An 18,603-nucleotide genomic window follows, 5' to 3' on the forward strand; every position below is an offset into this window, starting at 1 on the left:
CCATTTTCAAGTTGAAAGCAAAGCGCCACACAGGAATATTTGTTTTGGGCCACGTTGCGCGATCCAAGGGTCAGGGACAGCCAAAGAAAAGCCAAGGAAAGCCAAGGGGAAAACTGCAGCCGAAATCAAACAAATTGTATCGATGGCTTGCCAATGAAGTGAAAATCGTGATTCAAGAGTCAAACAGCGGCCTGTAATTTTCACTAATTTTAACAATGTTTTTTTTGTTGTGTTTCGCTTTGGTTTAGTCCGTTTTTTTTTTTTTTTTTTTGTGGTTTTGCTTCCCAAGTAGCAAAACAATTATGCGAATTAAGGCAATGGAATGGGCAACGGCAGATCCGAGCCGATGCCCATTCGAATTGGTAAAAGTTCAAGCCAATCTGTGCAGATCGACTCATCCCAAATGACGTCACACTCTGACGGCAGGGATTACAAAAAAGGCAATGCGTCCACAAGGAACCGAACCGAACTAAACTGAACTGAACTGAACTGAACACAGCCCAACTCCATATGTCGATGGGTTGCAGGCCAAAGCAAGATCCCACAGTTCCCAGGAAAAACTCCATAACAGCAAATGCATTCTGCATTTTAAAATCTCCTCCAAAGGGCCTGCCTGGTCTGTCGCTGCAGTTCGCAATCGCACGTCCCAAGGGAACGTTAGTCGACATTTATGGAATGGGACTTCTGATTTCCAGCTACGCGCATGTTTCTGCTTAGTTGGTTCTGTTTTTACAGGAATTGTGCTGAAGCGGCAGACTGCCTGGAACCACTCCTCCTATACGACTCGACTCCCTTGTCTGCTGAATCCGCGCTCATTTATGCAGTATCTCTTTTTGCTGGCTATGGCAGAAATGACTGGAAATGGCATGTAATGAGTCCGCGACTCTTCATTGCTCTTTCGTTTTTTTCCAATTTCTACGATTTTCCTGGAAAGCTTGCGTCTTCCGCAGTCAAAAGCTTTATATGCACTTGCGCATGGAGTGGCGGCCATAACAAAACATATTTTAACCGCCCATACGTCAACTGGCTCGTTGGTCTAGGGGTATGATTTCCGCTTAGGGTGCGGGAGGTCCCGGGTTCAAATCCCGGACGAGCCCAAGTCAAATAACTTTTTTCCTTTTTTTATATTTATTGAATAATTAAATTGCATTTAAAAATTATATCAATGAAGAAAATTTAAAGAAACGGAGAATATTAACTTCGAATGAAGCCAGAATGAATGCGGACACTCACAAGTTTATCCAATTTCTTAGTAAAATAAAGAATACAAATTTCTACAATCAAAATCAAGCGATTTATTTAAACTTTAGTTCTTATAAATTCTATAAATGAAAAGAAGAAAAAAACAAAAAGATGAATTCTCTTGGGCTCGTCCGGGATTTGAACCCGGGACCTCCCGCACCCTAAGCGGAAATCATACCCCTAGACCAACGAGCCAGTTGATCTGCATCGAAAGGCATCGAATCATAAAACAAGTCCAATTTAGATGACTTTTTATATAGTTTTAGCGTGATTTTCAAAGAAATAAAATACCTGCAAGACAATGGGGAAACTGGTTTACTTGCATTATCAAAATCAAAGAGTTTTCTCTTTGGCCATGTAACCAAAACTCGTTCGAGGCTGCTGGTAACGGAAATAGGCTTTTGGACGGCTAAACGTTAACCGGCTCGTTGGTCTAGGGGTATGATTTCCGCTTAGGGTGCGGGAGGTCCCGGGTTCAAATCCCGGACGAGCCCAAGAGAAATAACTTTTTTGTATGTTTTTTTGTTGTCAAATTATAAACATTGCTTATAGAATTTATTTTTGTTGCACAAATAACGACTTAATGGGTAAATAATATTAACATTTGTTGTTGCCCCGCTTAATTAGCTAGATTAAAATTGCATTAATTTAGGTGGAATTTAGGGTGGAACCTGAACCTGTACCGACCTCGGCTTCCTCCGCCAGAGCAGCATTCAAAGCCCGGGCGGTGCCTCCTCCTAGGAGGAGTCGTTGGTGCCACACGAAGCAGAGTTCGGTGCAGGTTCAGGCATCGAAATACACATCAGAAAACAAAAAAACGAAAACAAACAGAACAAGTTGTCGAAAGCAACTTAGAGCAGGTATCTGTTTGTCAAAAGTACTACTCGAGGACCTAAGAACTACATAATCATAAATAAATGACACATTTTGTGGACATAGAGAATTGGGTAAACGTACAATAGAATAACATACAGATACAATGGTAGAATAGATAGACGATAAATACATAAATTTGGCCCAAAATTGTGGTTTCTTGATGACGCGGCAGCAACATTGCTGCCATGTATGTTGGGGGGTTAGTTTGATTTGTTGTCCATTGCTCGACGTCCCTTCCAGTATGCCTTGGAGGGGGGTGAACAGTCGGGGCTAGTGGAACTCCTCATTTGGTAGCTCTCTTTCAATCAATTTCAGGGATGGGGGGTTACGCTGCAACATCACCAACATCATCATCACCATCATCATCATCATTCCTTCCTTATGATCTTCTCAACCAGTTTTTCGCTCTGTTAGATATAGATGTTATTCGCATATGTACATACATCATGATGTGTTGTGCCGCTTGATTTTGATTTGGTTGCTTGGTTATTAATATATTTTAAATATTTATAATTATTTATTTAGTATTAGCACTAATTATTCTTTGGTTGTTCCACTGGTTCTGTTTTTGTTTTTGTTGTCGTTTGTCGTTGGCTCTTGGTTATTGCATTTTCTTCTGCATTTTCATTTTCATTTTGTTCATTGTGCTTTTTCTTCGTGGAGTTGCATGTTAATGACGGCAGCCGTTTTAAACATTTGCTTGTGACTGGGCTTATTTGGATTGGTTGTCGGTGCTGTATGGGTGCTGCTGCTGTATCTGGGTGCTATTAATTCTGATGATGCTGGTGATGCTGTCTGTGCTGTGGATTTTCGCAGACTTTTGCCAAACGTCGAGCTGCCTCTTAGACCTGAAATCAAAGCGACACAAAAGAAAACAGAGATTCCGAGATTAGCCGCTGATCAAACAGAATCAGAATATCGCATCTTTGGGTTAGTAGTGGAAGCCAAACAAATATCTGGTTATGAGGAAGAGTACAAACAGTGGGAAGGGAAGGAGTGAGTGGCAGGATGGGGAAGATATACATATGCACCGACACAGAGAGAGAGAGAGAGGGAGAGACAGAGAGAGTGAGTGGTGGTGGAGACAGTGGACAGCTTTGTGTAGAGGTGTGTACAGTGAAAGAGAGTGCGCGGTGGCCCCGAAGCTCGAAGAGAAGCGTGAAGAGAATGCATTTGCGTTTACCTTGGAAGCTCAAACGATTCTGATAGATGGCAAATATATCGAACGGCCGGTAGCACGGCTCGTAGCCGTCCTCGAGCGCTGGATACTCGCTCTGGATCGCTCGCATCTGATCAGAAGAGTTTGGGCTTTGATTTTGGTTTTGTTTTGCGGCGGGCACTGGGGAACAATTTAGCATATGGGAGGGTATCACGAAAAGGCTTTGCTCCACAAATTCATTGGCTGTCGCTGGCGCTGGCGCTGGGTCTGGGTTCTGGGGGTTCGGTATCGATTCGGTATCGCTGCTTGTTCCCAATGTGGTTGTGGTTCTTGGTTCAGCCACTATTTGTGGTGCACACTGTACTGTGGGTACGGGTACGGGTACGGTTGGTACAGGCTGTTGTTTGGTTGGTTGTTTGGTTGTTTGGTTGGTTGTGTTGTTTGTGTTGTGTTGTGTTGTCGGTTTTTGGATAGTGGGAAGATGGTAACAAAGTGGATTAGTTGTTGCCTGTCGCTGTGGCGATTAAGTGTTAGTCACAAGTGTGGATTCTAGTGTTAATTGTTTTTTGGATTGTGGATGTTGTATGGGAGTGTCTGAGTTGTGGGGATGTTCTCCTTACCTCGCTATCTTCACAGTGGGCACCCTCTCTGGTGTGATCCGTGGTCAGGCCCTGCACAAAATGCACATCATTCGCTGGATCCTCCGATGCCAAATGGGCACGAAATTGCTTATTTCTGTAGAAGTCGCAAGGGCTTTTATGTTTTATTTCTGACTCAAGGATCTGCGAATGGGGGTTGTCTTACCTCAGTTCCAGCTGTTGCATCTGCTGAAAGTGCCTCAATCTGCTGTTGGCCAAGTGCAGTTTCTCTTCCAGAGCGGCATTTTCCACACACTTGATGGAGTACTTCTCGGAAAACGATAGGATTTCCAGACGAAGTTCTTCGAGTTCCTCTCTGCGTATTTTTTGTGGGGAAAAACAGTTAGATGTCGCCATAAGCAGGCACCTCTATAACTTTGGAAAGCTTCACTGTACTTGACTCACAATACACTCAAAAATCTGTTTGATTTCACGATGAATACACTTTTTTGATTGATTTTCTCTTTTCTATGTCCCGATCACTTTTTAACACCACTTTTGTAGAAACTACAATCGTTATGGTGATCGTTAAGCGAAAGAAGAAAAAACAATGTTTCGTTTACCTTTGAAAAGGCATTTTGAATGTAGTCCGTATATGGTTCAGATATACATGAACGAATATATTCCAGAGAATGGTTTAGTTATCATTTCATTGCTCAGAGCGATGTCATTTGGAAGAATGAATTGAATCTTCAGCATCGGGCTTGAATCTGAATCTATGCCGATGAGCAAGCCTTTAAATGGTTCTGGTGGAGTCGTAATTTCAGGTAGTTGCACTTTTACTGAAGCCCAAAACATACCATTCGACTTCTGTTTGAATTTGAACGCAGGACAATGGAGACATTCTTTGTCTAATGCACCAATCATCACTTTCGGATGAGCGGAATACTCAATAGTAGGCTTATTTATGAAGCATGTACAGCTCTGTGAAAGATTCCTATACCTTAATTTGAAGGTACATGGTATACAAATATTGATGAATATGTCTTGGAGTATTTCTCGAAAACGATAGAATTTCCAGCATAGTTTCAATAACATTTGCTTTCGATTAAGCGTATAGCATCTATAGCAAATACGGATAATATATCATACACCATATCATGTATAAAATGAATATTCAAATGCTGAATTGAATATCCACGTAGTGCTTCAACGAGACTGGTTTTACAACCGATCATAAATCGGTAAACATTTTTCAACTTTTCAAGAGAAGCATATGAATATTTCATATATAAATGGAAGTAGAATACATATTTAGAGGGGTCAACGTATGATATGCCATCAAACATTTTAATGGGACATGTCGTATACGTACAATCTTTAAAAATATACGAGTAATGTAGTAATTCTTTCGATGGGTACAAATTTTGAAAGTATTGTCAGGTTAAATCTGCTCATATTTGATCTAACAGATCACAAAGATTCCACACAATTTGAGCAGCTATCCTCTATCGGGCTATCGATAGTGGGGATCTATAAAACTTCCTCAAATGTTTTTTCGAACTTTTTTGAATTGGCTTCAAAGTGTTTTTGCAGTCAATGGGCTGTCAGTACACTGAGCGGCTCTCCCATCAAGTTATAATATAATTTCATGTTCTACTCACTCTTTCAGCGTGGTACCGTCTTCCCGCATGTGCTCTCCCCGCTGGACCTGTCGCAGGAACTCCTGCTTGAAGCGTGCCACCTCGCGCTGCACTTCGCTCTGGTGGGCTTTTCGCATGGCATCCAGAGCGGCAAGGGTTGCCTGGAAATGAACGAAAAACAATCCAAGATTAGGTACTTGGACTCTCAAATGTGTGGCTGTGTTTCCCACCTGAGTTTCCTCTGCCAAAGCGGTCTCCTTTTCGGCCAGCAGTCGCTCGATTTCCAGCTTGTGCTGCTGCTCCAGATCGCAGGTGATTCTCCGATGCGAGGTCTCCATGGCACTCAGCCCCTTCTCGCAGAGCGTCTATCCAAGGGATGAATGTTAGCTATCTACGGATGATTCTCTCTGGGAGGGATTACTTACCCTCAGTTGTTCGATTTCCAGTTGGTAGCGTTTACGGAAGCTCTGCTCGTCGGCCGCATTGACATGCTCGTTGTGGTACACCTCTCGCAGGCACTCCAGCTGCTTTCCGTGCTCCCGTTCGAGCAGCTCCAGACGCTTCTCGAGGCGCTTGCAGCGCTCTTGCTGTTTGCCCAGCTCGTCGCTCAGTTCGTTGCGCTGTCGGAGGAGCAGCTCCTGTTCCTGCTCCTGGCTGGCGCACTTCTCCAGGGCCTGGGCGAGGTCGCTCTCTCGTTGTTCCAGCAGCTGTTCGCTGCGCTGCAGATCCGTTTCGGTCTGCTGTTGCAGGGCCGAGAGCTTCTCTACCCTCTGTCGAAGGTCGCAGCACTTGTGGCAGGCATCCTGGACGCAGGTCAGCTCCATCTGCTCGCTGACCATCACGCAGGTCTCGGCCAGAGCGCGTTCCAGCTGCCGCAGGCCATCCTTCCTGTCATTCATGGGGGAAACGGAGCGACGGCTCCTCTGTCCTGCGCGGATTTGCTGGAGTTGCGTGAGACTCTGCTCGAGGCGCTCCTTGCTGCCCAGAAGCACATGCTCCAGGCTGTGCAGACGCTGCAGGAGATGGGCATTCAGAGGGGACTGGCTGGCAGACTCGCTGCTCGAGGACTCTGTGGGCGGACTGATGCTCTCCACCGACTTGCGCTCGATCGTCTCCCTCTGGAGTTCGCTGAGCTTCAGCTCCAGCTGCTCCTTTCCCTTGAGCGACAGCGATCGCCTTCGCTCGGACTTGGCCAGCTTCTGCTTGAGGGCTCGCACCTGTCGCTCCGAGCTGCTGTACTTGAGAGTCAGATCCTGGATGCGGGCGGCCATCAGTTGAAGCTGCGCCCCATCCTCCAGTTGGCAGCGTTCCAGCTTCTGCTGCAACGCCGCCTGGGCCAGCTCCAGGGCGTCGTATTGGTTCTGGGATTGCTTCAGCTCCCGCTTCATGGCCCGAATCTCGTTGACGGCCTTCTCGAAGCGCGACCGCAGTTCGTTGTACTCCTCCGCCAGGGAGTCCCGCTGCAGGCAGTACGGATCGATGTCGCTGATGGTCGTGAGGTCGCTCAGCGAGTCCATGCGCTTCATTTTGTGGCGCTGCAGATTGCTGAGGCTCGCCACCTGGCTGCCCTCCGCCTGGAGCTCCCGCAGTCGCTTGTACAGGCTTTCGTTCTCATCGATGCCCTGCGCCAGGCGGTCCTCCAGCTGCTTGATCTTGCACTGGCTCTCCGACAGCTGCAGACTGAGGCTGTGCATCAGCTCGGCGGCACTCTGCTTGGCCTTCGCCAGCTCTCCGTTGAGCTGCTGTTGCTGCTCCTGGAGGCGGGCCGTCAGCTGCTGCTCCGTCCGCTGCAGGGTCGTCAGAAGCTCCGACATTCGTGCCTCCCGCAGGGTGGCCTCTGCGCGCAGCGTCTCGCACTGCTGCTTGAGCTCCCGATCCGGCTGCAGCAGCTCCTCGGGCACCACCAGGAGGGGCAGCTCGTCGCTGGCCACACTGTCGACGGTGCTGCGCCTGGAGCTGGGCGGAGAGCTGCGGCTGCGCTTGTGGAGGCTCGCGAGGCTCCGGTTGCGCAGGCAGCTGCGGAGCACGGGCGGGGATGGCGACAGCGGGGAGCCCCAGTCGAGGCTGTCCCTGCGCCCGCCCTCCGACGCGGTGCGGTACTCCTCGTCGGACGAGAAGTGGGGTCCTGTCCCGGCGGGGGTGCCCGGCGTGGTGGCCGGACTCGCCACAGGCTGCAGCTGCGCCTTGATAAAGTCCTGCTCGATGTCCGTCTGCTTGGCGCCCGTCGTGGGCGTCGTCGTGTCCAGCTGCTGGGGCAGACCGGCGGCACTGCGGAGCACCGCCAGCCAGCTGTTGCGGGAGCTGGGCGAGAGGCTGGCCAGCAGCAGGCGCTGCTTGTCCCAGGTGATCAGCTGGAAGGCGTGCTGCTTGCTGGCACTCGGCTCTGGCAGGACATTCGTCAGGCTGTTCACGTCGAGCACTCCGTCCAGGACGCCCCGCTCCTCGCACAGCGGATCGCGGTAGTAGAACAGAGCCGCTCCGCTGAGGGTGAACCAGTGCTTGGACCACTCGCCCGTGCGGTTATCCTGCTTCATCAGCCACCCCTTCTTGGCGTTCAGCGACTCCTCTGTGGCGGCCTTGGCTGAGGGTTTGCTCGCCCCGGAGGAGGAGGAGGAGCTGGACTTGATGCTGAGGCCTCCCTTCACGGATCGCAGCTCGTCCGTTTTGGCCATGTAGTTGGGGCACAGCTCGTCCATGTTGCAGCCCCCATCGGGATCGCCTCGCTCGTGCTGGTAGTGCTTCGCTGGCTTCAGCTGCAGCTGCAGACGGGTCGGCGTCTTTGTCTTCGAGAGGCTATCCCCCTGGTGCTGCTGCTGCTGCTTCTGTTGCTGCTGCTGGGAGACCATCACCGTGGGTATCTTCTTGACTATGGCCGAGACGATGGCCGGCGTGGAGTTGGCCGCCAGGGGCAGTGACTTTGGTCTCTCGCTTCCACCGCTGCTCGGGGACTTGTTGCTGTTGTTGTTGTTGCTGGCGGAGGACACCTGGAAATCCGTCTCGTCCCGCGATGTCTGGTACTGTCCATGTCCATGGGTGTGATAATGGGAGGAGTGCTGATTGTTCAGCGCATTATTGACGGCCGTGGACCAGCGTTTGCTCTGCTGTTGACTTAGGTTCGTTATGGTGTTGGCAATGTCCTTGATGGTCTTCTCATCCCGGCGTATGTCCTCGATGAGTAGGCAAGTTGTGGGCTGGGAAACTGTCGAAGATGAAGGGTGGGGGTTTTCGATTAGTTTTTGAAGGAATTGGTGGATATTTTATTAGATTTTTAAGCCATCAATTGGCCCAAGTGAGAAATCCTTAAAAGAAACGACCGAGGGGCGCTGCTGCATCTCGTGGGTGGCCTAAACATATTTAGGAAAGACTATTTAAGGACCAAACTAATGAATATACAGCACGTATATTTAATCCCAGACCTAAGACTATTCTTCAGCCCATATTCAAGCCTTTAAACAGTCCTTTAATCATCCTTAAACTGTTCCCTAAATTATACTTCATAAAGGAAATCATAAAGGAAGAATAAAAACTCTTTTAGCAAACACCAAAAACCCATCAAAAAACCTTCCTCAATTTATCCCCAAGAAGCCTCAAGTTTTCCCTGGAATCCAATCAAGAGTTAAGAACCTACACAAAAACATTACTATTTATTTATTGTATAAATAAATTAGTAAACATAAAAGAACAGAGGGACAGGGAGAGATCGCTTATGGCGGATAATCAGGCCTGTTATGGAGAGGGCTCTTCAAAGACCATTTCTCAGAGCATCTTCCGAGCCGTAATAAATTTCCCAGGGCCCCAAAACGCACCGCAACGCAATCTCTACGCGCAGCCGCATTCTTCCCCCCATTTTCATAATTGGCCCAACGTCTTCATTAAATACATTGAAATATGAGCATGTTTGAGCATGTTCCTGGGGTCTGGGAGCCTAAGCAGAAACCATATCAATGCCATTGCCATTGACTGAAATTAACTTAGACACAGGATCGTGGTGGATCGAGGATCCGTGGATGGTGGATGGGGATCCCCCTAACACACCCCTAACAATATTTATGCCCAGCATTGGGCCATAAAACCGCGAAGCGAGCGCCAAGTTATGTTCGCGCAAATATAATAAAATTATTAAAACGGGCACAGAAATTGTAAGGGGATCCCCTCTCGAGGATCCCGAGAGAGAATCGGATCGCGATAAGCAGCAAAACCGCAGAGAAATCCTCAGAGAGAGAGAGAGAGAGAGAGAGAGAGAGAGAGAGAGTGGAAGGGAAGCCACAGAGAGTGCCATAATTTTATTAACACCCAAAACGAGTCGAGGACTTGGGGACGAAACATCAGAAAACAGAAGAGACCTCTCGACGGAGGCTTCGCTTCGAAGTTGTCCCATAAAATATATGATTACAAAATATATATTTAGACTTTCGACCTGTTCCCGGGCCTGTCTGTCTGTGGCAGCCACTGCTGTTGTTGCTGTTGTTGCTGCCTCCTCCGAGAGGCACACATTTAAACTTTATTATGATTATGATACAAATTTCCGACTGGCCATAAAAAAAAAAAAGAAGAGCCAGCCAGTCAGCCAGCCATCGAGACTCGTCTCCTGAGTGCGCATCAATTCGGTCAGTCGAACAGGTTGGTCGCTTTTCGGCTGGTCTGGCGTTTATCTTGATTATTGAGCTGTTGGCCAACAGCACCAGAAAGGCACCAACCAAATGGCAACAAAAAGCGAAAGGAGGCAGCATCAACAGCAGCAGCCTCTGAACCCCAGCCGCAGCAACAGCCACAGAAACCTTTGGCGTCATCAGCAGACGTCCGCCTCTGCCTCTTTCTCTCTCCCTCTCTGCGACTGACTCACCGGAGGAGCAGCAGCAGGTTCAAGGTTACTGTGTTAAATGGAGGGGATGCTGGCCATGCTCTGTGGATCAGAGAGGGAGTTACGGCCTGATGGGTATGGGGCATCGGGGTATGCCTTTAATTGGTCGACTTGTCGGCAAAAGACGCTGGGGCCCCAAACGATGCGGCGACTATGTCAGCAATGGAATTTATAATGCTTATGATACAATATTACCCATGAAGGAGGACAGCAGAAGGGCAAGACCCTAGAGCTACTTTGTAGAGGGTTGATTACATGCCAGATAGATAGAGAGAGAGAGAGAGAGAGAGAGATCCTTTGATATATGCATGAGGCTTGTGCGATATTTCAGAGAGAAAGATCAGTATGGAAGGAAGTAAGTGATCTTCAGAGTTCAATAAAGTAAAGTTAAGTATCCTATAACACTGTGGTTTATGGGATATTAGAGAGGGAGATCTGATCTCCAAGACTTTTTGACAGTTAAAGATCAATTAGAGACGGGGAAAAGCGATCTTCCTTAATAGAGAACGAAGTATAAGGAAGTAAAAGATCGTTGAGCGGTTTAGGGAAGTTTTTAAAGAAAAGATCAGTTAAATTATATGAAGGGATAAACGATCATAAGTGAAGTTCTTACAGAGAAAGTTGAGGTCTTTACAAAAAAAGAGGCTGGAGAAAATTAAGAACTGAATTATGATCGTTTTGGGTCGTACTCGTGGCCAAAGGAGCTAAGCTAGTGCGCAGGGGTCTTGCCCTACCAAAAAGAGATCGTTTTAAGAAGAATAAGATCCCATGGTAGGCATAGGAAGCTCAATGCTTTATGTATATGGTGTGATAGATCATCAGGATATATTAGATCTTAGAGAGATCGTTTCAGGTGACAGCAAAAGGTGTATGATATCTCAAAACACCTATGAGAACTCTCTGGCAAAGCTTCAAGGAATACTTAATCGACTCCTTCCTTCCTTTTTCACCACTCTACAGGTCATCTCTCCTTCGATCATTCGATGATTGTCTTCTTTGGCCAGAGTGCGTTCCCACTCTTTCTATAAACCCTTCCTGCACTTCTGCTACTTCTGCTTTATTATCTGGGGGCTCTTTGTTTCGCTGTGCCCTTGATGCTGATGTGTTTTGCACCATTTAATATTTATTGTGGCTTTTACTACGCGCTTTCAAGTTCAAGATCAAATCAGAGCACACCAGACAGCCCACAAAAAACCCAACAGAATGAACAGAAACCACAGAAAGAACAAAAAGAGAAGACGCGTAAGGTGCCAAGTGTAATTAAGTTGATAAAAACAGTGTTCTCTGATATATGGGATGGATGGTGGCGCATGGATGAAGGAACTGTAGATTGTAGACCAGCGACAGCGGATGGTACAGAAGAGGGAGGCAGAGCGACCTATAATTATACTTGCGATTCCCTCATCCCCTGTCGGTATTGGTGGAAGATGGACTCCAGGAGGTAGGTGCAGATCTTTGACTAATTTTTGGTACAATTTTTAGCATTTCTTTAATTAACAAACATTTGATTAATTATGGCCACAATTAAGCGCACTCAGAACAACCCACTCAATCATGCCCTCCTCGGATGGGGCTCTTCCTGCAGCCCCCCCCCCCATCATCCATTCCCCATCCTCCGTCCTCCCTGGAGTTAACTCCGCCTCAGACGCAATAAATAATCAAATTGCAAGTTGATTTACCTGCCGCTGCCGCTGCCGTTGCGCCTCTGCCTTTTTGCCTTTTGGGCGAACGAAAGCGAAAATTGCCTTTGCCTCTGCCTCGGGGACCCCTCACACGATGACTTTGAAAAATTTCTAACTGCCCCTGCCCCGTGCCCCACTGTTTCGTTCCTGTCCAGGACGGCACGTTGCAGCCATCCTCATGTTGCATAAATTTTGCTTGCAAGTCGTTACACTTATGAATATTGATTGGTTATTGGTGATGGTGGTGACGGTGCTGCTGCTGCTGGTAGTTCCTCCTGTGTGTGTGTGTGTGTGTGTGTGTGTGTGTTGCAAGTCTCGTAAATCGTACAACTTGCATCGTTAGCTGGCGAGACGCCTCCTCCTCGAGCAGCTGTCATTTTGCATTTGCACAGAAGTTGTCCGAGGCTGGGGCACCCTCTCGCCTCTCTCTCGCGGTTTGGGGCATAATAGGTTTCTCAATAGATTGATAATGAACTAATGGAACTTCAACACACACATACAGCACACCCAGACACACAGACAATGTTGCAAAAGGGTAGTAATTAACGATTGATATACTATGAAAAGCCCATGGGTTAAGTACCCGATAAGAGGGAGCGAGGATAGGGATAAGCCTTTGATTCATGGAAAAAGTCTGGCGGCAAACATTGTTGCAGAGAGTTGTCTTTTGTAATACAATCTTGCACTTAATTCCATGTTGCAGGAACTTCTGTGGCAAGCTGATGCTTTGATTGTTGTCTTCGTTGTTGCATTTCGTCACCTTTTTTACTGAAAATCCAAAGAGAATCATAGTAAAGAGTACCCTTTGCGCTGCAAGAGATTTATTTGCACTGTAATTATTCACTTTGCCGTGAAACTTTGCCCATTACACAAGTCCCTGTTCCGTGCCACAGACACACGGTGGATAGACCCAGCCACACACATGTCCCGGAGGGGCCTATCTCTCTGGTCTCTTGGAAAATATATTTCAACGTGGCCCCCATCCTGACACTGGCCTCTCTCTCTCTCTCCCTCCCTTCCTCCCTCCACTGACTGGCCGACGGCTATTAGGTGTAGACAGTTTATAATCTTTGTCGTTGTGCATTTTAAGAGCTTTAAGGCCTGCTCTCCCAACAGATCTCTTCCATTCAGAAAGTATGCAGAGCCAAGAGGCAGCAGAGAGGCTGCAGAGAGGCCAATGAATTGCCTCATTTGCCGCACAATTTTGCTTATTGATGGAATGTAATTAGTCTGTGTCAGCACCACCACGAAAAAGAAGCTGCCTGCCCACAGAAAAAAATGCCCTAGAGTCCTACCAGTCGCTGTAACTGATCTTCAGACCTCTCCGGACCTATTACCCGGCATAACACTGTATCTCTCTAATCGAAAAAGAAACGTACGAGTGTGGTGGATGGAGAATGTGAATGGGGAATGTGTAAACCTTTACATTAGAGACAGAGAGAGAGAGAGAGAGAGAGAGAGAGAGAGTGCCAGAAGCGGTAGTAATTGATAGTGATATTCGTTGGAAAATTAGATGAAAAACTAAAGGAATACTCGATTTGGAGGCTCTGCTATCGAAGAATACGGAAAGAGTGGTACTTTTTTGGATGAAACATAGGGTTATGGAGGGGCTTACTCGGAGAAAACTAGTGAAAACCTTTAGAGATACTAAATTGGAAACGAATCTCAAGGAATAAAGGAAATACTATCTATTATTGGAAAGAAACAAAATCGAACGAAGAGAATGGGAGCGCTCTCCGTCTTTTTGTTTCCATTACATTCCATTCCATACATTCCGCCTGGGCACTGAGCAGGTTCTAAACAGAGTTCCTCAGAGATCCAATACCTATACTTTATTATACCTATATTCCTTCTACAAATTCAGTTACCTTACATTTTCCAAAAATTCTTTCATCTACTCGCCTCAAAGATCATAGTCTCATAGTTCTATAGTACCAATCAGTACCTTCTTTGACTTATTTTGCAATGCCCTTTGGCCATGTATCGGCACTTTTCATGTTTTACCACCTTATGGATCTGTGAAGATGGTTAATTTTCGCTTTCCATTTCGTAGGGCAGAGCAGAGCAGAGAAGACCAATTCGAACTGGTTCACGTATTTAACTGGCGATTTATCAACGGAATAATGCCATTTGATGTGGGGGGCTGAGCCTTGAATTTGCAACAGAGACACACAGAGTAGGAGAGAGCTCGAAGGGGGTGGGGGATCTCTCTACTGCCAAACCATGAAAAGGGTCCCAGTCCTATTCCAAAGTACTATGTGTGTGCCTCCCCCCATGAGTACGGATCTGTGGGGCAGACACACTATAATTTAAGCGTGAATATCATTTTTCCATGAACAAGTATCCTGCAGCAATGTATGTGAGAACATTCACAGTAACTGCAATTACAGGAGAGCATACAGCAGGCAGCAGGCAGCAGCAGCATCCAACAAACCCAGCGAGAACCAGACCTTCGCGGACTCCACTCTGCTCTGCTCTCTGCTGCTATGGGATCTAAAGAAAATTTATGAAGCCTACCATTATACGATCTTAAGTAGTGGAGGGGATTCGAAGCAGCCCCATCCTCAGCTCCAGTCGGTCCCCGTTCGTGTGTGTGTGTGTGTGTGTGTGTGTGTGAATTCAAGGTTAATTTCGTGGCTGTGGCTGTGGCAGTGGCTTTAACTAGCTGCACGCACTGCCCCATGCCCCCTGCCCCTGCCCCTGCCACCACTACTGCTGTCCCCCCTAGACAGCCCTGCAATCCTTCAACTGTACGTCTGTCTGCGTCTGGGGCATGGTTGATAATTTTGATTGCTGCAAGCCATAAATGATCATAAAAATTATAGCAGCCGATACCGAGAGACTCGCGAACAGAGAACAAAACTGCGGATGGGACTCGAAAAATGGACTACTCTCGTACGAAAAAAAAAACAACACAGAAAAAATGGCTGTCAAGGGTACAAAATACAGAGCACAAGATACGGAAGATTGTTCAAATAAGTGCTCTGTGGTGGAGTGAAAAGTAAAAGTCACTTTATCAACTTTACCTGAAATAAATGTACAAAGGAATCTGCGAAACTTGAATTAATTTTCGTAAAATAAATAAATACTTTGATTGGTGGTTTAATGCGGAAGTGTGTACCTTGGGTTGATCGGCATGATCTTGGGGTTAAAATTCGAACGGATCGATTTCAATCAATTTTGGAAGGATTTCGGGATCATTTCTAGGAAGTTTTTGGGCTGATTGCAAGGGTATCATAAATATCTATGAATGATATTTTTGGGTATATAAATCATCTTTAATTGGATTCAAAGTAGAAGAGAATATATTTCAATGCCTTGATGAAATTGTACTTATTTAAGGGAATTATCTGAGTGAATATCCTTCTATTATGAGAAATCTAGGGATCTGGGTATATAGCAGATTTATTTTAAGCAAATTGGATTGGATTTTACAATACTTTCCTTTGTTTTCAAATCATGAGAGATCTATGACATTCTGGAAGTGTTCTTTTGTGTGTCAGAAGCTGATTGCCATGAGCGGGTTTGTGCTTTTGCTGAGCATTTTTTTCATAGATTTCATTTGAAAAGCTTTTAAGAGTAGCATTTCGAATCATTTGGAATTCTTAAGAGAACAAATCTCTCTATAAATATCACTTACTCCTAAACTTCCCTTTAAAGCTGTATTTTTGTAATCATCAAAGTGTTTTCTCCATTAAACAGGCCCCAAAATTATTGAGAATCACTTGATGCAGACTAAATATTTCCTATATGGATCATTAACCTCAAAAAACACTCTTTGAATGATCTAACCCTTTCAATCCTTGATGTTCTCATTTCAGCAGACTACTCACCCCGATTTGTGATCTCATTGCCGGCATTTCGATTGTTCTCATCCTGTCCGATGATGCAGCTGGTCGATGCCTTCGATTTCCTTGGCTGCACATCCTCCTCATCCTCTTCGTCGACATCCTCGCCCGTTTCCACGCCATCATCCTCCTCGTCATCGTCCACAGTGCCCTGGGTATTGGTCACCGTGGTGGATCCTCCGGTATTCGTAGAACTAGGACTCAGATCCAGGCTGCTCAGCAAATTGCCCGCCGACTGGGAGGACGTGAGCGTGTCCTTGTGGTACGAGCTATGGCGATTGCCCAGCTTCGTGGACATGTCCATGTTGCTCGATTGCCGCAGGCTGCCAACCACCTGGCCGCCCGGCAGGGTGGCGCTGCGCTTGTGGCGACCCTTGGATTTGGGAAAGGCCGCCAGAATGTTGAGCCACCACTGCGACTCCTCGGAGCTGGTGCCCTTCACGAAGGTGACGCGCTCGGGTGCGGTTATGGCTATGGAATTGGGATGACCTGTCACCTCCACGGCCCCGGTCACCTCCAGCACTTTGGTCATGTCAATGCAGGCCTGCGGTATGGTTTCGGGCTGGAGAAAACAACAAGGAAAAAATATACAAATACATTCTAAAGAGTTGTGAAAACTAAACAAAAGTTTTCGCTTAATTTAAGAGAATTTTCCCATTAACTTTTACAAGTTTAAGCCATTATTCTGTGACATATTCCCTGGTAGGGCAACTGTTCTTCGTTTTCTAAGATTATCACAGTCTTCGGTCATTTCTTTCTTTTTTCCTCTTATGTTTTATAATCATCTTCCAACGCAAACAGCCGCCAACTTGTTGAGCTAGTCTGATGTGGCACTATTTGGCTATAAGCGATAAGATATGACAAACATTCGCGTGGCGAGGCCAAGAGCAAGGCCATAATTAGCCGGCACTCGGGTGGACGGTCGTTTATTTTTAATTGAAAAAAAAACCGCATCTCGGTTATCTCAAAAGTATTTTCAAACAATGCCAGGGCATTGCCTAATATTTATAGTAGTCTTTTTATTAATATTTCTTATCGCCAAAGAACCACCTTGGGGGCATTCAAACAAACAAGACGTTCTATTATTAATTTTATTGTTGGCACACTTTTATGGGTATTCTGTGATGCATATGGATTTTTGTACTCCTATATGGTTATGTAATTTATTCTAGCTGCAAGCCTAAATAAAATACTCACATAATCATCCACCGAATACGTGAGCTCGCCATCATCGTAGAGGACAAACCATCGTCGCTGCCAGCGCTAAAAATTAAAAAAATTAAAAATAGATTAGCATCGAATGAAAGAGTATCGAAAATAATAACATCATAGAATTAAAAATATCAGAAAAATATATGGTATTGGAAATGCCATGAAGAATTAATTCCATGAAAAATACAGGGAATACTTTTGCACCGAAAAGTAATCTTTCAAGATCTTCTCTACTAGATAGCAAAGTTTGTCTTGAATTTCCTTAACTTTAATGGTTAGATGATCATAAATATTCATGAAAATATTCAAGAACACTTTTTAAAAGAGAGATAAGCTCTAAGATCTTTGATAAGAAGATAATAAATAAGTTGGTAGAGAATAATGAAAGATACTTAAGTAATCTTCAATGATCATTTAAGCGTTGAGGTGTAAATCATTTTATAAGTATTGATTAGATGATCGTAAATAACAATCTAAGAACCCTAACCAGCTTATATCAATATTTTACTTCCACTTTTATCCGAATATACCCCCCTCTATGAAGGTTAACATGTATCTATCTAACTATCTCCCAAGATCTTTGCTAATTTGTTAATCAAACAATGATTTCACTCTCTTTACTTTCGATACAAATATCTTAAGAGCCTCTCAAAGCTCTATCCCTTCGCCCAAACCATATTTGTGTTCCGCCAATCTGTAAGTGTAGTACAGACTGTATGTTAAGATTGTTACGATAGCCTGATCGCAGTGCTGCGATCATATTTGCATTGTCGCCGCATGAAATAGGGGGACAGACAGCTGAAGGGGTAAATTATATTCAACGCCCCCGTCAGAAATCATAATTCCTTTATAATTCGTTCGTTTCATATACATATTTTTTCTGCTGTTGTCATTCTACCAAGCCCCAAACGCCCTCGCTCTCGGGCCGCCTCATCGCCTGTGGAGTACTCGTACCTTATGCCACAGATTCTGTGAGAGGGGGGCGATCTGAATCTGAATCTGGCTCTGGATCTGGATCTGATTCTGATTGTTATTGCTGATTCTGTGGCCAGAAAATCATAGCAGCAATCGGGCCATGCCATGCCATGCCATGCGATGCGATGCCACGGCAGCGTAGGATTTGCCCCAGCAGTGTGTCTGATATTTATGCAAATTGCTAAAAGTCAAAGCAAATTAAGCTCAACCTTCAGCGAAGATGACGTTGAAATGTGTTGCACACAGCATATCGTTGCAAGTTGCAACTCCCTAAAGTTGATTTCTCTTCAACACCATGCAACATGCAACAATCTGCGGGGAAGGAGCAGTACATGTGTGTGGTGTGGTGTGCTGAGGTGTGTCGAGCGTTTTTTTATAAGGAGAAAGAGACACTCGGCGGTAGAAGAGAGAACTCGCACACGAATAATCAAGAGTCAGCACCAAGCACCATTTCTCACTTTACGCTCTAGTTCTTTATTTATTTTTCTTATTTCCTTTTCCTTTTCCATTGGCTTTTCGTTTTTCCT

General features: G+C 45.8%; 1 protein-coding gene and 3 non-coding genes across 8 annotated transcripts in view; 2 read left to right on the top strand and 2 right to left on the bottom strand.

The window, feature by feature from the left end:
- Nucleotides 1-1,025: 1,025 nt before the first annotated feature.
- Trnap-agg lies at nt 1,026-1,097 on the top strand. The gene has a single exon. It is a non-coding gene; the product is annotated as a tRNA-Pro (tRNA).
- Nucleotides 1,098-1,365: 268 nt separating this feature from the next.
- Trnap-agg lies at nt 1,366-1,437 on the bottom strand. The gene has a single exon. It is a non-coding gene; the product is annotated as a tRNA-Pro (tRNA).
- A 227-nt stretch (nt 1,438-1,664) lies between these two features.
- On the top strand, nt 1,665-1,736 carry Trnap-agg. The gene has a single exon. It is a non-coding gene; the product is annotated as a tRNA-Pro (tRNA).
- Nucleotides 1,737-1,844: 108 nt separating this feature from the next.
- The window catches only part of LOC108162729 (protein outspread), a 109,335-nt gene continuing 92,576 nt past the window's right edge, over nt 1,845-18,603 (bottom strand). For 4 of the 5 annotated variants that reach the window (XM_017297597.2, XM_033392530.1, XM_017297600.2 and 1 more), the window contains 9 exons: nt 17,087-17,152; nt 15,875-16,451; nt 5,924-8,697; nt 5,729-5,863; nt 5,520-5,659; nt 4,082-4,231; nt 3,898-4,012; nt 3,302-3,674; nt 1,845-2,966 (listed from right to left, as the gene is read on the bottom strand). In XM_017297597.2, coding sequence (XP_017153086.1) covers nt 2,758-2,966; nt 3,302-3,674; nt 3,898-4,012; nt 4,082-4,231; nt 5,520-5,659; nt 5,729-5,863; nt 5,924-8,697; nt 15,875-16,451; nt 17,087-17,152 — 4,539 coding nt within the window. In that variant the 3' untranslated portion in view covers nt 1,845-2,757. The remainder of the gene's footprint in view (nt 2,967-3,301; nt 3,675-3,897; nt 4,013-4,081; nt 4,232-5,519; nt 5,660-5,728; nt 5,864-5,923; nt 8,698-15,874; nt 16,452-17,086; nt 17,153-18,603) is intronic. The other variant, XM_033392531.1, reaches the window with a different exon arrangement.

This window comes from Drosophila miranda, chromosome 4, assembly GCF_003369915.1.
Source record: "Drosophila miranda strain MSH22 chromosome 4, D.miranda_PacBio2.1, whole genome shotgun sequence".
Lineage (NCBI taxonomy): Eukaryota > Metazoa > Arthropoda > Insecta > Diptera > Drosophilidae > Drosophila > Drosophila miranda.